General features: G+C 33.7%; 1 protein-coding gene across 6 annotated transcripts in view; it reads right to left on the bottom strand.

Annotated features, from left to right (window-relative positions):
• RPGRIP1L (RPGRIP1 like) overlaps positions 1-21,615 on the bottom strand; it is a 134,788-nt gene extending 113,173 nt beyond the window's left edge. For 2 of the 6 annotated variants that reach the window (XM_069082469.1, XM_069082471.1), the window contains exons 1-7: positions 21,544-21,615; positions 17,925-18,121; positions 16,032-16,117; positions 14,127-14,262; positions 9,474-9,772; positions 3,829-3,931; positions 1,228-1,371 (exon numbers count right to left, since the gene is read on the bottom strand). In XM_069082469.1, the coding sequence (XP_068938570.1) occupies positions 1,228-1,371; positions 3,829-3,931; positions 9,474-9,772; positions 14,127-14,262; positions 16,032-16,113 (764 nt within the window). In that variant the 5' untranslated portion in view covers positions 16,114-16,117; positions 17,925-18,121; positions 21,544-21,615. The other 4 variants (XM_069082472.1, XM_069082470.1, XM_069082473.1 and 1 more) reach the window with 4 other exon arrangements.
• Between the last annotated feature and the right edge of the window lie 60 nt (positions 21,616-21,675).

The raw sequence follows: 21,675 nt of genomic DNA, 5'->3' as shown, positions 1-21,675 counted from the left end.
ACTACTACTCTGAAGATTACAACTACATTAAGTTCATGTTTGGAACATAGAATCTAACATCCAGATCAGACTTCTAGAATTTCAAATCTGAAATAATGTATCCGTTAAAAAGAAGTTTAAATATGTTTTTTATTTTGTGATATTTCTCTACAGTAAATTATACCAAGTTTTATATTCTCCCTAACATTATTTCAACAGTTTTCCATTAGTTTAAAAAAATTGCTGTTACCCATAAAATATCAAAATACATGTAAACATATGGGGAAAAAAAACCCTGAAGTCACTTCTAGTAAGTTATGTCTTTAGTTTTCACTACTGTATCTTAAGTAGGCATACCATTCACTATGGGTATTTTTAATTTTTGACAAATATAGAAATAAAACCTTGATAAAGTTTATGAGGCAAGAAATAAATTCAGCACCCACCTCATTTGGAGGACTTTAGGGAATTTACACGTCCCTATACCCTTTAGTTTAATTTTAATCTAGTCTTCTGCTTGGTGAAAAAAATCCATGTGCTAAAGTGATGGTTGAGTACATAGCTCTCTCAGTTCTCTAAACAGGCCTTTTAGTATTTTTATATATTTTTTAAAAGGAACATCTACATTTATGTGTCTGTATCTTATCCTCACAATATAAATAGTATTGTCAAAGTGTATCTTGCTCTATTTTATCTGACTACTCCTTCTCTGTCTTCTTTGTTGGATCTTCATCCAAGTCGCATCTGAACACCAGGGGGTCTGGCTGGGCTCTGTCATCTACACTGGCACATTAGAAACAAGGAGGGACTGGGAGTTAGGTAACAGGGGATCTAGCCCCCATTCTGCCACAAATGGCCTATGGTACCTTGGATGATTTGCTTCATCTTCCTGTTTTTTCTTCTATAAAATGACTATACTGGATGATCTCAAAGATCCCTTTCAATTCAATATGCTATGAACCTATGATTTTAATCTACAACTCTCCATTTTCATGCCTTAATTTCTCTAGGAAGATAGCAGGTTACACAGCATATTAATGGTAGCACTACCCATAGGCCATTGTAGAGAATAGGCCCAAAGTAAGACCAAACAATATGATGAATGTAAATGAAATAAATTATAAATGTAAATAAAAATCTGAACTTTTACACAGGAAAAATTCAGTTTAACCAATACACCATAAAGCATAATACTGGTTATATACTAATTGTGACTGCTGTAGGTGGAAATTTATATTTTCTATATACCTTTGATCCGTAGCTTGCTGCTCTCGAAGTTGTAAAAGAGATGCTTCATGTTCATTTTCTTTTCTCCTCATCTGAGTTTTCAGTACCTCTGCTGTATGCTCCAGATCTAGTATCTGGTCTCTTTGTGTTTCAACCAAAGTTTCTCTAAAACATAGGAATATCCTTAATGAAACATTGTTGTTTGGGGGAAAACTTTAAAATGAAAGCTAAAGATATTCTTTATGTTGAAAGGAAGAAAAGGCATATATTTGGATTCAAATGCCTTCATGCACAGGTATGCAATACTTAAAAAAAAATACTAATAGGATGAAAATGCACACAAGCTATATGTTTGTTTTATCATGTTCATCAAAGTTTAATTCATTAAAATATATAAAAATAATCAGTTGAAGTTAGAATTAGAAAATAAGAATGAAGTAGCATAAAATGATTATTTTGTTATCTAACCATAGATTGTAACTAAAAGAGCTAGATTTTGCAATATTTCTAAGAAGCTCTAGAAACAGGGATGATCCAGATCATAGAAGATAAGGACCTGTGGAGACATAGGTCATCTGTGCCCAATTCTCTGCTTTTAGCAATCTGAAATGTAAATGTAGGTGTTAGAAGCAAAAGTAAACATGAAGGGATGGAAGTTGACTAGATGTTGACTACATAGTAGAAGTTCGACAAATACTTCCTTAAAGAATTTTAAAGTTTTCCCCCTGGAGCCACTGCAAGGGGGCCACCATCTAAAGAGAGATAATAATTCAGACTGTCCTAACTTCATTTTGTATGGTGAAGCAGAGCTCTTATCCATCAGGTCCATTCATACCTTTTCTTAGGCCTTTTTGCCACTTGTTTCCTATATGATATACTTTTGAATTCCTTCTCTTCTCCTAAATGTCATCACTGATTATCATACTTTCATCAATGTGGAGTATTCTTTGCATATGTCATGTTTGGGTTTGAACATAATGATAAGTAGCATTTATATAGTATTTTAACATTTGGAAAGAGCTTACAAATATTATCTAATTTTATCCTCACAACAACTTATGATGAGGAGACTTAGGCAGGTAGAGGTTAAATGATCTGACTGGGATTACACAGCTAATAAATTCCTGAGGCTGAATCTGAATTCAGATCTAACAAAGTCCAGGTCCAGCACCCTTTCTACTGCTCTGCTTAGTTGTAGTGTCTATTAGACTATAAATGCTCTAAAGCCCCAAAGCTTTAATTATATTCTGAGAATTCCATAAGATAATAATAATAATTGCTAATATTTATAGGGTGCTCTAATATTTGCAAAGTGCTTTACATATATTTTCTTTATATATATTCAGGGTTGAAAAGGACTTCAAAGGTAATCTGATTCAACTCCCAAGGCCTTCTGTTGTCTTCTGCACATTAAAAAAAAGTTTCAGTGGCTCTCTCTTTTTTTCAGTATCATTATTGCTAACCTCATAGCAAGCATAGTCAAGCAAAATGAATACACATTTTCCAAATGTGTGCTTTTTTCGGTATCTTAGAATTCATTATCTTTCTAGCAGAAAGTGGGCAATATGCTTCATTATAAGGCCTCTGGAGACATGGTTGGTCATCACATTAATCAGATTTCTCAAGTCTTTCAAAGTTGGTTTTCTTCAGTTAAGTTCCTTAAAGAAGTATTTATTGGATTCTTACTATGAAATCAGAATTCTGGCTATCTTAGGCTAGTCTTTAAGCTTAGGCCCTTTCATGTTCACTACATTAAGAAGCAGAGAATTGGCCATAGATGGCCTGTGTCACCATAGTTTAATCACCACTCTTCTTTTAGGATCAGATCATCCCTGTTTCTTGAGTTTAGTGGAAATGTTGTGAAATCCAACTCTTCTTGTTGTAATCTATGGTTAGATAACAAAATATCCACTGTATGCTATTTGATTCTAACTTCAACTGATTATTTTTGTATATTTATGGTCAAAAGCTATTTTAGTAGAAGGTAAAGCACTACAAATATTATCTACTGAAGGCATGCTATTTATCCTGAGGTATTTTATCCCTTTATTCCATACTCATCCAATGTAAATCTCAAGAATGCTTGACAATAAGAAAATGACATTGACTGTGATCTGTTGACATTTAATTTGAAAGGTTTTTAAAAATGAAAGTGATATGAATGTAGTAGAATTAAAGTTCTGAAATAAAAATATGAAATGTTATGTATTGGAAATATATTACAAAACTAAAGGCTAAAGCCATATGTGCCATTTAATTCCATGCTGTTGAGCCATGGCTCCTTTACCATCAAAAGAGCTAATTAATTCAGGATCTAAAAAAAATGTACCTACATTTTCTTTGGCAAGAGAATATTGACTCTGAAGCTTATACTATTCTAAATGATTGGGATTTATGCTGTTCCTTGGGGGGAAGAGGGATTGGATTACACTAAAAGTACCTGCTCTCTAAACCTTTCAGTCAATGAAGTTGGATGTTTTTCTCATTTTATTAAATATGCTGTACATCTATTCTGATTTACCACAGAATTGATAGTAATATTTAATCTAATTTTTAAAAAATCTGCTTCTTAGAAAGTAAATAACAAATTTTTTATCCATAATGAATAAGAAGTGTACTTACAAAGCTTTTATTTCTTCTCTTGCTTCTTGAAGTAAATGTTGTTTAAATCCTGCAACTGAGGGCTGTGGAGTTCCTGTTCTTTCTGCATCTTGTAATTTTGTTCCTAAAAATAAATATGACAAAATTGAGTTTACTGAAGTGGTTTTAATAAATACAAGCACTAAAAGGGCAGGTATGCCTTTTGATTGTCTGTATTATTGATATTTATAATTAAATAAGGATCAACAATGTTTTTTGTCATACAGAATACAGAATCAGACACCATATTTCTCCAAAGGGATTGTTAGATCTCAAATAGTTGAAATTACATGGAACACAGTAGCATGTATTATATAAATCATAAACAAATTCTATTGTCAAAACTGAATTACCTAGAAGTCATTAGGTTCAGATTAGATTTAGAACTCCCGGAAGTAAGATAAGAAAAAAAAAACCATGGACAACTAACTCTTCAAAACAGATCTTCACAGAACAAAGTAAAGGAACAAGGAAAAGGAAACAGACAAATATCCAACTTTTTTTTTTTGTTAATAGTAATCTGGGTAATTAAGACAAAGGGCAGCTGGATGATGCAGTGGATAGAGAGCCAGGTTATATCAGGAAGACCTGAGTTCAAATTTGACCTCAGATACTTCTAACTAACCTCTAACTACCCTGGGCCAGTCACTTAATCCTCAATTTTCTCATCTCTAAAACGACCCGGAGAAGGAAATGACAAAACACTCCAGTATCTTTGTCAAGAAAACTCCAGATGGGGTCATGAAGAGTTGAACATGACATGAACAAATTAAGACAAAAGAAGTTTTTTTTTCTTGGAGTACAGAGAACAGATACTTGAATTAATAGGAATATTATTGCTACTTCACGTTAGTATTTTTAAAATATAAACAAAAATTCTTAAATATACCATGTTTTAAAGCAAAAGCCATGTGAAAGTCCATATTTACGTTAAAGATAAATCAGGGCAAGTTATTTGTTTTATAAAAATAATTTTCAGCTTTACTGAAGCATTCACAATTGAATTCCTTTCAAAACTACCTTGTTGTATGTAAAATATGATTCAATTAACCAAAAGATAATGTATACACCACTTTATAGAAATCCATCATAAAATATAATTGGTTATCTTTTAATTTGCATACTTTACCTTTTAGCTTTAGTTTTGCTTCTGAAATTTGAAATGGATAAAAATATAAAGTAAACTTACTCAACTGTTGTATAAAATTCTTTTTAAATAAACGATATCCTCAAGCATTCATTAATGAACTAAGCATAGAGCATACTACAGCTGTATAAGCCCACAATGAAGTTGAATGGCTTTAAAGTTCATTTTTTAACAAATTACAATATGATCCAGAATTATGGAACTTTCACCTGTTTTCAGCAGGTACTTAGTATAAAGAATTTCTTCATATATTATTAAAAAACTATTTCACCCATGGAGTAAATGACTTTTCTATGCCAAGTATCAGTCTCAGCTGATTGCCATTATTATAATATAGTTTAGCAACAATTCCAAATTTTTTCCTAAGCAAATTATGCCATTAGTGGATACTATAAAAATCATTTAAAAATGGATACCCATACAGTACTAAGCAAGGCTTAATATAACCTACTTAACAGTGAAATAACTACCTGAAAGGTTAAGAATTCTTAAAATACACAAAATTTAGGAAAATGTTCTAATTAGTTCATTATACTTTAATATTTCAATGGAACTATGATCTCACTGACATGGTTTTTCTTTCATCATAGATTCTAACACATCCTTGAAGTCCCATTCCCTGGGAATTGTGTCTCTAAGGACTTTACAAAAGATGGCTCAATATGTTAGCCACTTTCCTCTAGTCTTATTCATTTCACATGTAGCAGGAGAGCTCTTAGGTATTCATATACTATCTCCTGGTCATCATGTGATTGGTCTACTTCTTTTTTTGTTCAAACGTTTCCTCAAAGATATTCCTCATTCTACTTTTTGCATTTGGTCATTGACAATATGATTCTTCCCACTGGGACACACCATGTGTCATTCGCTACCTACAACTTTGATTCCTTAGACACGTATTTCAGTACTTGCAAACATAAAATATGTGAATCTTTGTATTGGGGAAAGGTTTAGGATAGCTGAAAGCACAGGCTAATTTCCCAAAAGCAATCAGGACCACTATCTACCTCTAATTTAGTTCTGGGACCAACTCATCATCTGTTTTGTAACACTAGTCATAAATATACATACCAATATACTATCTTAATGGACTGGTCAATCAACTGCACATCAGAATTGGGACAACAGGCATTTTTCATTAATTTAGTTCTTTCTTGAATGGATTTTTATTCATTTCTGTTGAGTTACATTAAATTTCATTGTGGTGGCCCTGTACTGTTCTGGGGTTTGATATAACAAGTATAATATTATCTGCAAAAAGAAGAGTCTGGTGGACCTTATCTCATTGTTTAGCCCTTAAGACTTCCTCCATGATAACGTTGATCATTTTTGACAAGTATATCTTTTCATGCTTTATCTCTTGCTTCACATTAATCAGCAGAAGCAATTGGAAGTTATTTCTGTTGTTGCATTCGTTATAGATCTTGTGATTCCATAATATGCAACATACTTGTTGGAGTAGAGCCTTTTAAGCTGAGATTTGCTCTACCAAGTCAAAATTACACACACACACACGCATACCCACACACACGTAATCAACAAACAATAAACAGTGAGTCCTTGTAACTCAGTCAATTAAGTGATTGAAAAGTTATGTTCTTCCAGAAACAATTACTTGAAAAAGCCTGCCTCTTTTCATACTTTCATCAAAGACATCCACAATATGCATGTTGATCATTCTTGTAAAGATTTCATAAAGATGAGAAAGAAGGAATATGGGTCAGTAATTACTGAAGCTCTCTCAATAATATTTTGGGAATATTAATATCATTCGATATTCTCCATGATTTTGGTATCTTCCTCTCCTTTTGATAATTATAAAGTGAATCTGCAAGGCTTTCAAGATTATGTTACAATTCCCATGGATTACATCAGTGCTTTCACAGTCACACTTTCTAAATTTGTTTTCTCAAGTGCCACTTCTGCTTCTCTGTATAGTACCTATAGACTGAGGTATTAAGGTGGTTCCTTTGTCAATGATGGTTAAAAATAAATTGTTATAGAAACACTGAAAAATGTCTTTTTTTCTCTGTCTCTGTTGTCTTCCTAATAGTTTCATTTATGAATGAACAGTGTGATAGTTCATTCATTTGGATCTCATAGAAAGCTTTGTGTAGATTTATTTGTATTTTGTTGAGTTTGTGTTCTAAACTGGGATGCCACCTCTCTCCAATTGGAAAGGAAATCAAATGTATTTTTTTTCCATTAATGTCTGGGCCTTGTGGGTCTCCTCCTTATGATAACTGTTTTACATCAGTTTAATTTTTTGCAGAAAATGGTGATAATCAACATCAATATCCTTCTCTTCTAGCATTTCTTATTTTTTAGCTTTCCTTTGGAGCTAAATATGGTAGTATCTTCTCACCTTTTTTCTAAGTTGATATTAATTTTGATCACTACTCTAACTAGTGGATGGTGTAATGTCACACATTTAACTGATTCTAATATGAGCTCAATATCATTAACTGATCATTTCTGGCAAAATATTAAATTAAAAAATTATGTTGATAATCACTCACCTTTTAATTCCCTTCTGGAAGAAAGACTTCCTAACAGATAGTCATGAGGCTTCTGATTAGTCTAAAAGACTTTGGCTTTTGTCATTTCTTAAGCCTAAGCCATTATTTTTCAATATACTACCACTTAATAGACAGATAACAGGTTTAGAAAAGACCTTCTTTGGCCAGAGTTATATGTGCTAAGAATTGAATTATTGCTAAATTTCATGATCCAATAAGAATCATACGATATACAACTACTAAGTCATTTAATGGAATGTTATTATAACTTTGCTGATCCTTCCACAGAGAAGAATTCTGTTTACTCGTGGAATTTTTTTTTTTTGCTTTTTGGAGGGCAATTGGGGTTAAGTGACTTGCCCAAGGTCACACGACTATTTTTTTTTTGGTGTGTGTGTTAAGTGTCTGAGGCCAGATCCAAACCCAGGTCCTCCTGACTCCAGGGCCAGTGCTCTATTCACTGCGCCACCTAGCCACCCCTACTCTTGGAATTTACAAGAAGTTTTTATTTAAAGGGATATAAATGTGCCCTATCTGGGCACTGATTATACAGCATCAATAATTTTTAAAATTCCCATAGTAAATTCAATTAACTAAGATAAAGAATAATAAATAATAAAGACATTTGATATACAAAGAATTTTCAAGATAGGATAAACTATAAAAATTACTTAGTCCAAATTCTTCATTTTAGAATGAAAAAAAACTGAAGCCTGTTTAAGTTAAATGACTTGCTCAAAGTCATACAGCTAATGGTACAGTTGAGATTAGACTTTGATTCCTAATATACTATTCTTTCTGCTATACCATGACATGTGTGTCATTAACACATATTATTCCATAAATTTCAGAGTTAATAAATGACAACACCCTGAGTGAGGTTTGTTTATAGGTATTATTTCCATTTTACAGATAAAGAAGAAACTAAGGTTCAGAAAGATCAAATAGTTTGCTCAGGTCATGAAATTAATAAATGGCAACATTCTATTTTCTGAGTCATAATTTATAATGTTTCTGTAAAGAGTCTATTTCTAAAACCAAATTGCTATAAGTGACCAAGCCCTTTCCTCATGTATCTTCTTTCTCCATTTGTGAGTGCTTATAGATTTCAAAGAGATGTCTGTACAAGATTGAAAACTATAGTAGCTATTTTTGTCTTTTCTATTCAAGTAAATTTCTTCACTAAATTAAGCATGGGATTTTAGGTTACTTTTCTGTGTAACTTCATCTTGATTAGGAAAAAAAGTTTTCATTTCTCATAAAATTAAAAAAAAAGAATTTATAATCAGAAATGAATGTTTCTTGTGTTACATGAAACAAAATCATTCCATTACATTTTAGTATGACTGAAAATAAAGTGGTTAAGTTCATTAAGAAAAGGATTGGGATTATGGCTAAATGATCTAGGTTTGGAGCTCCTTAAAAATGCTAAGGCCATTTTATCTCGGTTATTCTTCTGTAAAAAGAGGTAAACGCTAATAGCTTGCAGTGAAGAAAATTTATTCTTTAGCCTCTGGCAAACTTTATGTAAGGTCTCTGATATAACTTTATAAAAAGTTCATAAAACTTTCATAAAAACAAGACAGTTGGAGCATTTTAAAGGTAAACAAACTGATTTTCTTTCACTTGCTTTCTGAAATCCAAAGCTCAATTTCTTTCTCTTTTAAAAAAGAAATCTAGGTTTCTCAAACTGCATTTAAAAGTGTAACTTGCAAACAAATTTGTTTCTTACTTTTATATAAACTTTTCTTTCACAAACTCAAATGTAATATAATTTGTTTATTCTTGAATAATGAATTATTTTGCTATAAGCTCAAGCTACCCAGATAGCATATTACAAATGCTAAAATTAATCATAAACAAGAATGAAGAACTAGCTTTTTAAAGCCAATAGCTGAATTTAGTGCGATAGAGAAAAGTGAGCTCTAAGAATTCCAGTTGTAAGCAAATTTTGGTTATACCTTTTTTTGGGCTTTCCTGAAAGCCAGAGATCTCATTCACTTTTCTCCGTCCTGTGTTAACACGAGATTGTATGTGGTTATATGGAGCATGTCTAAGACCTTGGAATTGAAGTTGTTGTTTAGCTGAAATCAGTTTGTTTCTGAGGCCTTCATTTTGTCTTTCAAGCTCATGAACTCTTTCTTGTAGCTGCTCAATAGTTTCTTCTAGTTCCACATCCCGTCCTTGCCGCTTGGGGCCGCCACCAATCCGCTCACATCTTTTCTTGTCATTAACAAGCCGTATTAACTTGGTGGCCATTCTGGGGAAATAATAAAAAAGATGAAAAGGAATGTGAGAAGTCAGCATAAAATGCATTCTGTTGAAAGGAACATAATCACTGTGAAGACTTCAGTGCAGAACCTGAATAATAAATTTCAGGTTTTGATGTAACTATTACTGCCTGTGAAGAATCCTTTGATGATAATTGAAACCACTGGGCAACAATCTGCTTTATAGCACTGACAAATAACAGTTTCCTAAGGCTTATCATTTAAGGTTAGTAAGGAGAGAACACATATTTACTCCATATGCCCCTTAAATACAATTTTTAACGCATGACCTTATATAAGTACTTGGCATGCCATTAAGCATAGTTACAGTTTGTAGATGTCTGTCGTGAATAAAATATAAGATATATAATAAATATTTGTTGAATTCATTGAGTAATTCTACTACAAGTTTAAACTATTTTGAAAGCATATTAATATGTAACATTTGATGCCACATTGTCTCTGATTTCTAAGATTTGAAGGTATATAACAATTTTAAAAGTGTGTAGTCGGGAAATCTAAAACCATGATATGAAATTGTTATGACACCTCAAATAATCAAGAAATGTAATTGTTAATGGTAGAAAATGATTAAAGAATGTATGGTTTTCCCTTATCTTTAAATGTTACAAATTTTACTTGTGGAATCACAAGAGTTATACTTTTGATTCCTTTAAGTTTTGATAAACACTGGTAAGAGAACAAAAGACAGAAAGAGCACATGAGGGTGATGTAATATACAAGTACAGAAAACATGCCCGACAGTGAATGTAAAAAAAAAACTTGGCAAGACAAGAAAGAAAAGGTGGCTTTGATGAGAGATACAAGTTCAAGACTTTACAAAATTGGTCGCACATCTTCAATAGCTGTATCTAATTTACAGAGAATCCATTTTTGCAAAGACCCAGACATGAGATTAAAAATAAAAACACACTTCATTTGTTCTATGGGGTTTGCTTTATTTTAGCATGGTTACAGACAGAAGCTTTTACTTAAAAGAACAAAAGTGAAATAAAAAAAACCTTAATAGCTTTGGGATGTCACAGAACACTGGTTTCTTACCCATAAGCAAAGTCCTCTATGTATGCAGTAGCAAATACATATTTAGCTACACTTTTGTTTGTACAGCATGTACCATCAAGGAAATATATATATATATATATAATCAGTTAAGATTTTTCCTTGAGGCAGACTTACAAGAGATAAAGGAAAAAATGTTGATAATTACAAATGAACTACCCTATCATATTTATCAATAGGTCAGTTCCTCTTTTCCATAATTGAGAGACTGATATATCTAATTAGTAAATCTGCCAAGGTATAGTAACTCAACATTGTTCTGACCACTAAAGAAGAATTTGAAGATTTGGAGCCATTTGTAGCCCAACTATGGGAACACATTACATGTATGAGAGATAGTTCAACAGATTTGGTGATGCCAACTTATACACCAAAATTCACTCAATCATACAAAGATATATGGATGTTCTACTGAAGATATAAATAATGTTTCAGGGGCATACCAAATTTAATGCTATACTATTAATCTACACTTGGAGGAAAATCTATGATCATAATTTCTGAGATAAGACAAGTGAATCAATACAACAGTTTTAAATTTCTTCAGAGAAGTTATAAGTAAACTGTATTGGTATAAACAACATAGAACTTAATGCTGACACTCAAAAAAATACTCTTCAATAAACAGACAAAGTTCTATAGTGATGGTATTATATAAATTTCTAAATAATCAATCTCTTGCCCAGAAGGTATAATGATTTATTCTGAAAAAATAGTAAAGAAGCAGATTTCATTTATTCAACTTTTAATTAGTAAGATAAAATACTGTATAAATATGTTTGGTGAGGCTTATTCCCAGAAGACTGGTCATAAGGGGATGAGGAATTTTTCTAGTTAAAGTAATTTATGTAACAATCTACTAAGGTCGGGGAAGAGTTAGTGAGAAGATAGAGAAAGACTTACTAATCATGTTAGTGGAAGGAGTACTCACCCACCAATAAATTCACAGATCTTTTGAAGTATAAGAAGCAAAGAAACAATTATATTTTGTGGGACTTCTGGATTGGTAGAAAAATCATAGGCTAAAACATTTTCAGGATCTAGGGACATGGCTGTTTACAAAATGACATTTATATTTAAGGCAGAGAAAAGATGGGTAAATTTAAAATCATCTCAGTATGGGCATCTGTTGCAATGTCAGTGCTGGAAGGAACTTCAAAAAATGCTCTGTAAATCTTAAAAGACTATATAATAACAATTCACCTAGACTAATTCCTTTATTTTATGAATGTTGAAACTTAGGCCCCCCAGCGAAGCTAAGTGATTTGCCCAAGATAGACTGGAAGGGACTTTAAAGGCTATATAGTCTAATCTCTTAATTTTTCCTATGGTAAACATGAGGCACAAAGAGGTTAGTGGCTTATCCAAGGTCACAGAGAAGCAACTGGCAGGGATGGGATTCAAACCCAGGTCTTCTGACTTCTAATCTAACACTCGATTGTACTATGTTACTTCCCATAGTTATCTAATGAAAAGCCAGAACTAGCACCTTTGGCTTCCACCTGATTGTATGCTTCTTTTTCACGATGCCATTTTACTTTCTCTACTGGCCTCTTAATAGTTTCTGGTTAGGGCATAGTGCTAATGATTTCAAGGATAGGATTTAATTCTGCATTGGCTAATGGGCTATGCAGAGAGGAAAATCATGTTTGATGGCCAAAGGCCACACTCTTAACTATAACCATTTGATAAAAAATGACCTTGAGAAAAGTCAGTTAACCTTTCTAGGCCTATTTTCTAACACATAAAATGGATAGGTTAGACTAAATGACCTCAAAGATGTCTTCTAGTTCTAAATCTTATGAAAATGTGTCCTGTTAGTCATAAATGGATCAGGAAAAATACTGTATATTTGCACAAACTACCACTGTCACCACTATTGGAAAAACAATTTAAAATACAAGTCATCTTCACATTGATCAGAAGGGTCATCTTGTTCTTTGAAGTACTGAACATTTTATCTGAATTAAAACTTAATAAAATAGAAATTGAAAGATAATTTTTACTGGTGTATTTTAAAGTGAAAAAAAAACCAGCCAAGTATTTTCAACTTTACAATTTTTCCAATGAACCTAGAGACTATGAAATATGTATATGAATCTTTTCTAAGAGAATCTGTTTGCATTTTTGTAATATTTACTGAACTTTAAAAAAAGTTACCATGCATTCAAAAGACCATGTTTCTGAACATATAGAAAATGCACATCTAAGAGAATAATACTGGACTAATTTTTTTTTTTTGCCTTTTGGAGGGCAATTGGGGTTAAGTAACTTGCCCAAGGTTACATGGCTAGGTTTTTTTGTATGTGTGGGTGTTAAGTGTCTGAGACCAGAACCGAACTTGGGTCCTCCTGACTCTGGGGCTGGCGCTTTTACTCACTGCACCACCTAGCCGCCCCAAATTAAGTCCTTTTCTTTTTCTTTTTTGCCTTATTTTTGGAGGGCAATTGGGGTTAAGTAACTTGCCCAAGGTTACATGGCTAGTTTTTTTGTGTGGGTGTTAAGTGTCTGAGGCCAGAACTGAATTCAGGTCCTCCTGACTCCCAGGCCGGCGCTTTACTCATTGCACCACCTAGCCTCCCCTGGACTAAATTTTTGGCAACAACAACAACAACAAAAAAAGGCAGCATGAGTAAACAGATAGTCTCTTTTAGTTTAACATATAACTTAGATTAACTCAAATATTTAGAAAATGTTTATTAAGCATGTCCCAAAGATTGAAGAGATGCATTCATTAATAAACTCCAACTCTCAGGGGCGGCCAGGTGGCTCAGCAAGTAAGAGCACCAGCTCCAGTGTCAGGATGACCCGGGGATCAAATCCGGGCTCAGATATTTAGTACCACACCCAGAAATAACTGGCTGTGTAACCTTGAGCAAGTTACTTAACCCCGATTGCTTTAAAATAAATAAATAAATAAACTCCAACTCTTAAAGGAACATGAATTCCAGAGAGGCTCTTTAAAAGAAGTATATGATAGACAATTTTTATTTTTAAAAAAATGTCCATTTTTAAATCAAATACATGTTAAAAACAGATGTCCTGGAACAACTACTTATTAAGCCATAAGTGTTATTAAATTACACACAGACATGTGTAAACCTAAGTTATAATTAGTTATTAGTTTTTCTCTCTGAAATATCAATTCTAGACATACTAAACACTCATGATCCTTTTGTTTGTAAGAGACTTAATTTCCAGTTAAGGTAATAAAAGATTTGCATACCCTTCAAACTTTATTTTAAGAAAATTCTATATCACAACCTTTTAATTTTATCTTCTTGGTTGGAGGCATGCTGTTTAAGTACAATGTTTTCTTCATGCAAACGTAAAAATCGATCTTCCAATTCCTCACAACTGACACGTGACACTAGTTGTCGAGACTTTGAGTTCCAGGAAACTAAGGATTTTGAGAAAAAAAAAAATTCCAAGATAATTAATCACATGTTTAATACTTAGGATGTACTTCCTAAGAAAAATCTTTGTCCTGACTTAGTCTAGGCTTTTGAAATTTTTTAGCAACTTATTCATTTAGATAATGATTTTTATAGACCTCATATCAGAAGTAGACATGAAATATCAGTATTTTGGGTTTTTTAAAGTAACAGTATTAAAGAACACTGATACTACCAATGAAGTAAAATTCTTAGCCTTACATCCTGTTAGAGATGTATCTTAGAGATTATTTAGGGCATATACCCTTTATTTTAGAAATAAGAAAGCCATAGCTTAGAACAGTCATTTGCCCAATATTACAATGATAGTTATTGTCATACCTGGGGAAAGAATCCAGGAATTATAAGATTATAATAATGTTGTTCACTCATTAGGAATAATAAAATTTTCTCCATATGTATGAATAATGTTGACAGAGGTAAATAAAAAATGAGGACATTTGAAACATTCTTTTTTACAGACTTGAGATCTATCACTGAACAGTTCTATTATCACATAACTGTGGGGACTCAGTTATATAAAAAAAGAGTTCAGAAATTTTACCTAGGCCAAAACAAACTAGAAAACTTGCCCATGGGTTTCACTGAAAAGACTGCCTCAAATCATCATTTTGCAAGTTCCCATGGTTATTTTGGAAAATTTTTAGTATTGTTTGTTGATATATGCATGTGACATCTCTTCAAATCTGTTAAAAAGTACTTTTTCTTGTCCTCACAAGACTAATGAAGCAGGACAAATTATTAATCCCATATTAAAGATTAAAAAAAACAACACCCAAGCTCCTATTCACTTTCAAATGATTTTTTTGTTTTTGCCTTTTTTAGAGATGATTTTCTTAGTTACGTAAGACATCATATTCTTTCATAGGGAAAGTTGTATAATTTTCACCTCTATCTTCATTGACTAGAATGATAACTTCCTTGAAGTACTTGCTATCTTTTCATTTTTAATCATATTCATTAAATCTCCAATGTGGCTAGTTATACTCTTTTCATATAAAGGAAGACAATCAATGTTAAGGAAAAATTAAAATGTTAGCATAACAAGAACACATTTTGAATTTTTAGCCTAGTCAATAAGAATCAAGCAGTTATAACATGGCTGACACATTGTGTACACAAATCAAAGCACAAGTTTTAAATTGTTTTCAAAGTTTTAAATTATTCTCAAAGCTGTCCCTTTTCTTCTTTTGGAGAAGTGCCTCTTGGTTCTTTATTAAACCAATGAGTGATGAAAGAATCAAGAAAAAGATTTGATTGTGAAAACTCACTATCATCTGAATAAAAAAGTCACTTTAAGAACCTCGATTAAAAGGAAAATTTTTAAAAATATGGTATTTCTCCCCTCATAAAAGTTAAACAGAAAGATACATTTTAATAGTGAATGTGATGCAAACCAGGCAATTCAGTTTTAAGGTTTGATACCTTAAGTTTATTACATACTGATGTATTTTAAAAGATGATTTACTACTCTTTATCACAGTAGAAGAGGACTTTACTTTTTCTGTGAATAGCTGATACCTGATATATACAAAGAAACTGCATCTTATTTCTCACTTCCATTTTTTAATCTAGTCTAACTTAGATCTGCATTGCTATTTGAACCTCAGACTCTATATGAATAGCAGGAAAAATTTAAGATTAAAAGTAAAAAAAACAAAAACAAACCAGTGATCAAATTTCACGACTATAAACTAATAACAGCTGGTCAAACCTTTCAATCCTCCAAGGAGTCGTGGACCTGTATCTTTCACAGGCAGGTCTCCTGCAGTCTCATCAGTTGGGCTAGACATCATCTATCTGTGAATAAAAAAATTCAAATAAAACCTTCTCCTTCTAAACTATCCACTATGCAAAATGAATGAGCCAAATAAATTAAAAAAAAAAACAAGGCAAGAGCTTTAATAGACATCTTGTTGCCCTACATGTGTTGCTCCTAGAAGATGAAAGCTTCCATTCTAAACAAAATACTTCATTTAATCATGGAGAACATGTTCCTTTCAACAATACCTCCTATAATTTGCTTAGGAAATAAAATAAGGTTAGCCCATTAGGCTTATGCTCTCTTCCCTATTACCCAAACCATCTTAAAACAAAAGATTTTTAAAATAAAAAAGCAAAACAAAACCCCCAGAAAACTATGTTTATACCCTACTGTGTGGATCCTATCAATTTGAAATGAATTTCATAAATATTTTCATGTGGTCCTGCCTTAGCTTCTAGTACATTTTGGTCTCTCAAATTTCCAATCAAAAGGTGAAGGAGCTGTAGGTGATTAAAATAAAATAACAAACAACCAACCAAGTTTCTGTCCTATTTACAGATGCTAACACCATATCTTTACTCTTTCTGTGGATGGGAATGAATGACTTGTACTCAGTTAATCGAATAGTAGTATTATTATTTATATTTGGGAACTCTGTGGAACACTGGAAATTGCCATTGGAGAGGATCTACAAAAACAAAAAAACCTCATTTTTCTGCTAAGTCTAGAGTACTGGTGAATCATAAATAATTTCAGTTATTACAATCCATAAAAGAATTTCACTTTTTCTTTAAAAGTGAATTTCTTCTAGAAAAGGCATATACCATGAAATGAAGTAAATAGTAGGGGCTAAGTAAATACCTTACTGATTGATGCAAACCAACTCATAAATAAAAGTAACACAAATTCAATCAAAAGGTGAGGAATTTTCAAAGTTGACTAGTCAAATCATTCCCTTGTGGCTTTAATTCACTCAACACTAGGATTTCAAAATAAAATTTCATTTATTTATTTATTTTTTGCTTTTTGGAGGGGGTAAGGTAGGGCAATTGGGGTTAAGTGACTTGCCCAAGGTCACAAGGCTAGTTTTGTGTTAAATGTCTGAGGCCTCATTTGAACTCAGGTCCTCCTGACTCCAGGGTCCATGCTCTATTCACTGTGCCACCTAGCTGCCCCTAAAATAAAATTTTAAAATAAATAAAATTATTTTATTATATATAATTTATATTAAAATAAATTAAAAATTTAAAATAAAAGCTAAAAATACTGACAATTCATTTGTTTTTTTTAAGTTTACAAACATGCTGCACATATGGAAAATTATATCAAATAACAATTATGGTTTAAGATATTTTACCTGACACATAATATAGCACAGTGTCACCTTTCCTGAAGGCTTCTTTCATTGTAAATTTAGCTGCCTGAAAGACCAAATCCCTCAGACTGTTGATTCATAAGTTATAAAATATCAAATACTTATATGTACCTGTGAGAAGAACCACATTCCAAGGTTCCCTGTGGTGAACGGCAATTCAGTTATTCACCAAATATTAAGCAGTCATGGTTTTAGATCTGGAAAGCACCTCTGAAGTCATCTAGTTCAATCCTTTTATTTTAGATAGATGAGAAAAATGAGGCCCAGAGAGGCTAAGTCATATCACGTACATAGGTAGTAAATGGCAGAGACAGATTTAAACCCAGTTTCACTTCAGGCCATCTGATTTATTGAAACACAATAAAGTAACTGCAAATGAGTTGTAGGCTTTCCTCTAATTGTCTTGTTTCCCTTGACCTTCAGTGCCAAGAGAATCAAGTAAGGGATTATTATAGGTCAGAACTCACTGTTATTCACTTGGCAAGCAGTTGGATAAAATGGAGAAAATTTTGGTGTTAACTGAAACTAGAGGGCTTTTCATAGTAGCAGCCATTCCCATCTCGTTTCACAATGGCCTGGTCCTGTACTGCTCCACATCTTGTCTCTTCTCCGGATCTCCAACTGACCACCCCAACTCTCCAGGATCTATCCCAGCTTCAGGGTGCTGAAACAGCAAACAGAAAATGACTAGAGGCCACCTTGTCTCATCACAGGTTCACAGCAAAGGTATCATTCTTCCGGTTACCTAGGTTTGCAATCATAGAATTATCCTCCACTCTTCACTCTCTCATATTGCCAACCCCTCCCTATGCTCCCCCATCCAAGCGGTTTACAAGTATTGTCAATTGTACCTCCATAACATTTCTCACATCTGTCCCTCTCTTTCACTCTAGTTCAATCAATTAATCAATCAATAGTTTAGTTGCTTATCACCTCTCAACTGAATTATGGTAATTGCTTTCCAATTGAACTCCTTGCTTTGACTCTCTCCCCTCACCAATCCATCCTCCACACTGTCACCAAAGTGCTAAGGCATAAGTCAAGACCAAGTCTTGACCTCATCAAAAAACTCCAACTGTTCCCTATTAATCCTCTAGGATAAGATATAAACTCCTCTGTTGGGTATTTAAAGCTCCCCCTTCCCCAATCTGCCTCCAGCCTACTTTTTCAGGTTTATTACAAATTATCCCCTCAAGTGTTCTATGGCCCAACCAAAATGGCCTATATCTCTTCTAGTTCTTATCTATAAGTGGTCCTTGCACATGCTGCTCCCCCAGTGTATTCTCTCTTCATTAGAACCCCTAGTTTCACACAAAGTTCCGTTCAAGTACTGTCTCCTACATGAAGCCTTTTCTGCTTCTTTCTAATTGCTAGTGCCTCCTCACCCTGCTCTATTACCTTGTATTTACTTCTCTACATGTTGTTTTCCCTGAGAGAATGTAAATTCCTCGAGGGCAGGGACTATGTCATTTTTTGTACCCCTAGCAATTAATATTATGCCTGACACAAAGAGGCATTTGATAAATCCTTATTGATTGATGCCACTCCTCTACTCAAAAACATTCAGTGGCTCCACACTACCTACCAAATAAACTTGAAACTTCTGACCAAGGCATTCAAGGCCCTCCATATTCTAGCTCATATCAGTCTACTTTTATTTCATGATATCATAATGCTTTCCTTTATATGTTCTGTGTCCCAAACTAAACTACTCTATTCCTAATTTTTATCTGTCTGAGTCTTTGTTTATGTCTTTTTTAGTAGGTAGATAGATACCTGACACATTTCTACTTGTTGAAATTGTTGCCTTCCTTTAAGGAATCAATTCATATTTCACTTCTTCCCCTAACCTTCTCTCACCTTCTCATAACCTGATCCCTAAAATTGAATGTTATCTCTTCCTCAAATTTCTCACAGGACTTCACTGACTGCTCTGTCAAATTCTATCTTGTACTATGTACCTATCTGGACATGCCATATCCTCCGTCATCTTTATTTTATGAATGGAAGAGTTTTGCCATTTTTCATCTTTGTATTCCTAGGACACAATTCTTCACAGATAGTAAGTGCTTAATAAATTCTGTTAAATTCAATTTCCCTAACATGGAAAATCAGTTTTGCCACTCTTAATAATTGTGTCCCCACTCACTATTGATGTATGTTATATTGCTCCTTTCCTCAAAAATCTTTGGTGACTCTCTAGTGAATAAATATCACAATATTCTGTATGGTGTTTGAGATATTTGGTGTTACTCTATCTTTAAAAGCAGTCATCTCACATCTCTCCTCCAATTATTCTTTACTAACTAGATTACTCTTTACATATTAACACATTCTTCTCTCCTATCTCTGTGCCTTTATTTAGTGCTCCTTTTGCCTGGAATGTCTTCCCTTCCTCTCTTTTCTTGTTGAATCCTTGGAATCCATTAAGGCAAAGCTCAAATCCTACCTCTCCTATTATATGTTCTTTCTCTAACGAACATTTCCTTTTAAGATTTCACAAAGTGCTTTCTCCTCCACCCTAAATCTCTAACTCAGTTAATTGTATTTTATAGTTATATGTGTACAACTTATCCCATTACTAGAATTTAAGCTCTTCTGAAAGAGACCATATCTTATTTAAACTTTGTATCTTCCTTCAGCACCCTGTATAGACCTCAGAACACAGCAAATACTTAATATTATTGAATTAGTGAAAGGGTTAACAAAAATAATCACTCAATATGAATCACAAAACCTAAAGGATATTAGGCAAAGCATTTGAAATACAGTGGTTGAGAGTCCTATAGCATTCTGCATTGATTAGACCATATCTGGAGTACTGGGCTAAGTTATAGACAACAAATTTTATTTAGGAAGCAATCCAGAAGAAGGTGACTAAAATACTGAAAAGCCTCAAAACCATGTCACATGAGGATCAATTGAAAGAACTGAGGCTAATTTAGTCTACAGAAGACTCAGAAAGGACGTGAGAGTAATTTTAAAGTATTTGTAGGGCAATAAAAATTAGATTTGTACTTCTTAGCCCAAAAGGAAAGAACTAGGAATAATGGGTGGACTTTTCTGATACATATTTAGATTCAATTTAGGGAAAAATTTACTAACAATTATAGTCACATAAATGTGTAGATTTACAATGTAATGGTTTCCCTCTCACCACAGGTGTTCAAGTAAAAGCTGGGTGACCACTCCTATTTTAAAGAGAATTCTTGCTTAAGCACTGGATGGACTAGATTAAACAATCAACCAGCAGCATTTTTTAAAGTGTATATTATTTGCCAGGCACTGAGATAAGCACTGGGGGTAGAGTTCCTGCTCTCAAAGACCTTACTGTATGGAGGAAACATAAATGGAAGCAGGGCACTAATAAGAGGGGAAACCAGGAAAGGTTTTTTTTTTTTTTTGAAAAAGATAGTATTTGAACTGAGTCTTAACTAGCTGTGGAGGTTCAAGAATTGGAAATGAAGACTGTGCAAAGGTAGGGGAGGCAGTGGGTTGAAACTGTATGGGAACAGCAAGCAGGTAGTTTTGGGAAGGGGAGAGGAATAACTTGCTTGAGGGGGGTAATGTGTAGTCCTTCTAGAGCTATTTATATTTTATCTTAGAGACAACAGGTGGCCACTGAAGATTCTTGAACAGTGGGGTTGGCACTGTTCGAAATGTGCTTTAACAATTTGGGATTAATAATGTGGATGAACAATCTGGGAGTCGTGTGGAGGATAGACTGGAGAGCTGGATACAGGGAGAGCAATTAATCCAGGCGAGGAGTGATGAGGTCCCTAACTACTATACCATGGCCGAACCCAATTAATGAATACCAACATCAGTATCACTTATCCATGGGGTTTCAGCTCCTAAATCAGGAAGGGAGAGGGCACCAGGCCTCCAGTTGCGAATGGGGAGAGGGCAGGGTGGAACTGGTCCCAAGGACAAGGATGCTGAGGAGGCCCGGAATGGTTTTATTGGATTGAGGAGTGGGATCGAGGACTCCTCTAAATGGGGAGAGTGATCCCAATCCTTCGTGCACTCTTTCCGCAAGCGGAGTGGCGCCAAAAGGCCTCCCCTCTCCCAGCACCCAGTACTCACCCAAGCTCTTTCTCAGGTGCCAACGCCGCCAGCTACCGTTGCTATAGCGCCCACATCGCTTCCGCTAGATGGCTAGAAAACCGGAAGGAAACGAGGCAAAGAGGACTTTCCAATTGCCCTCTGGGAAATGTA

The sequence above is a fragment of the Petaurus breviceps genome, unplaced genomic scaffold (genome assembly GCF_028583685.1).
Source record: "Petaurus breviceps papuanus isolate PSGF00001 unplaced genomic scaffold, PetGlider_PUasm1.0 171, whole genome shotgun sequence".
Taxonomy (NCBI): Eukaryota; Metazoa; Chordata; class Mammalia; order Diprotodontia; family Petauridae; genus Petaurus; species Petaurus breviceps.
The sequence above is the reverse complement of the archived record's forward strand: the minus strand, read 5'-3'. Positions and strand labels throughout refer to the sequence as shown.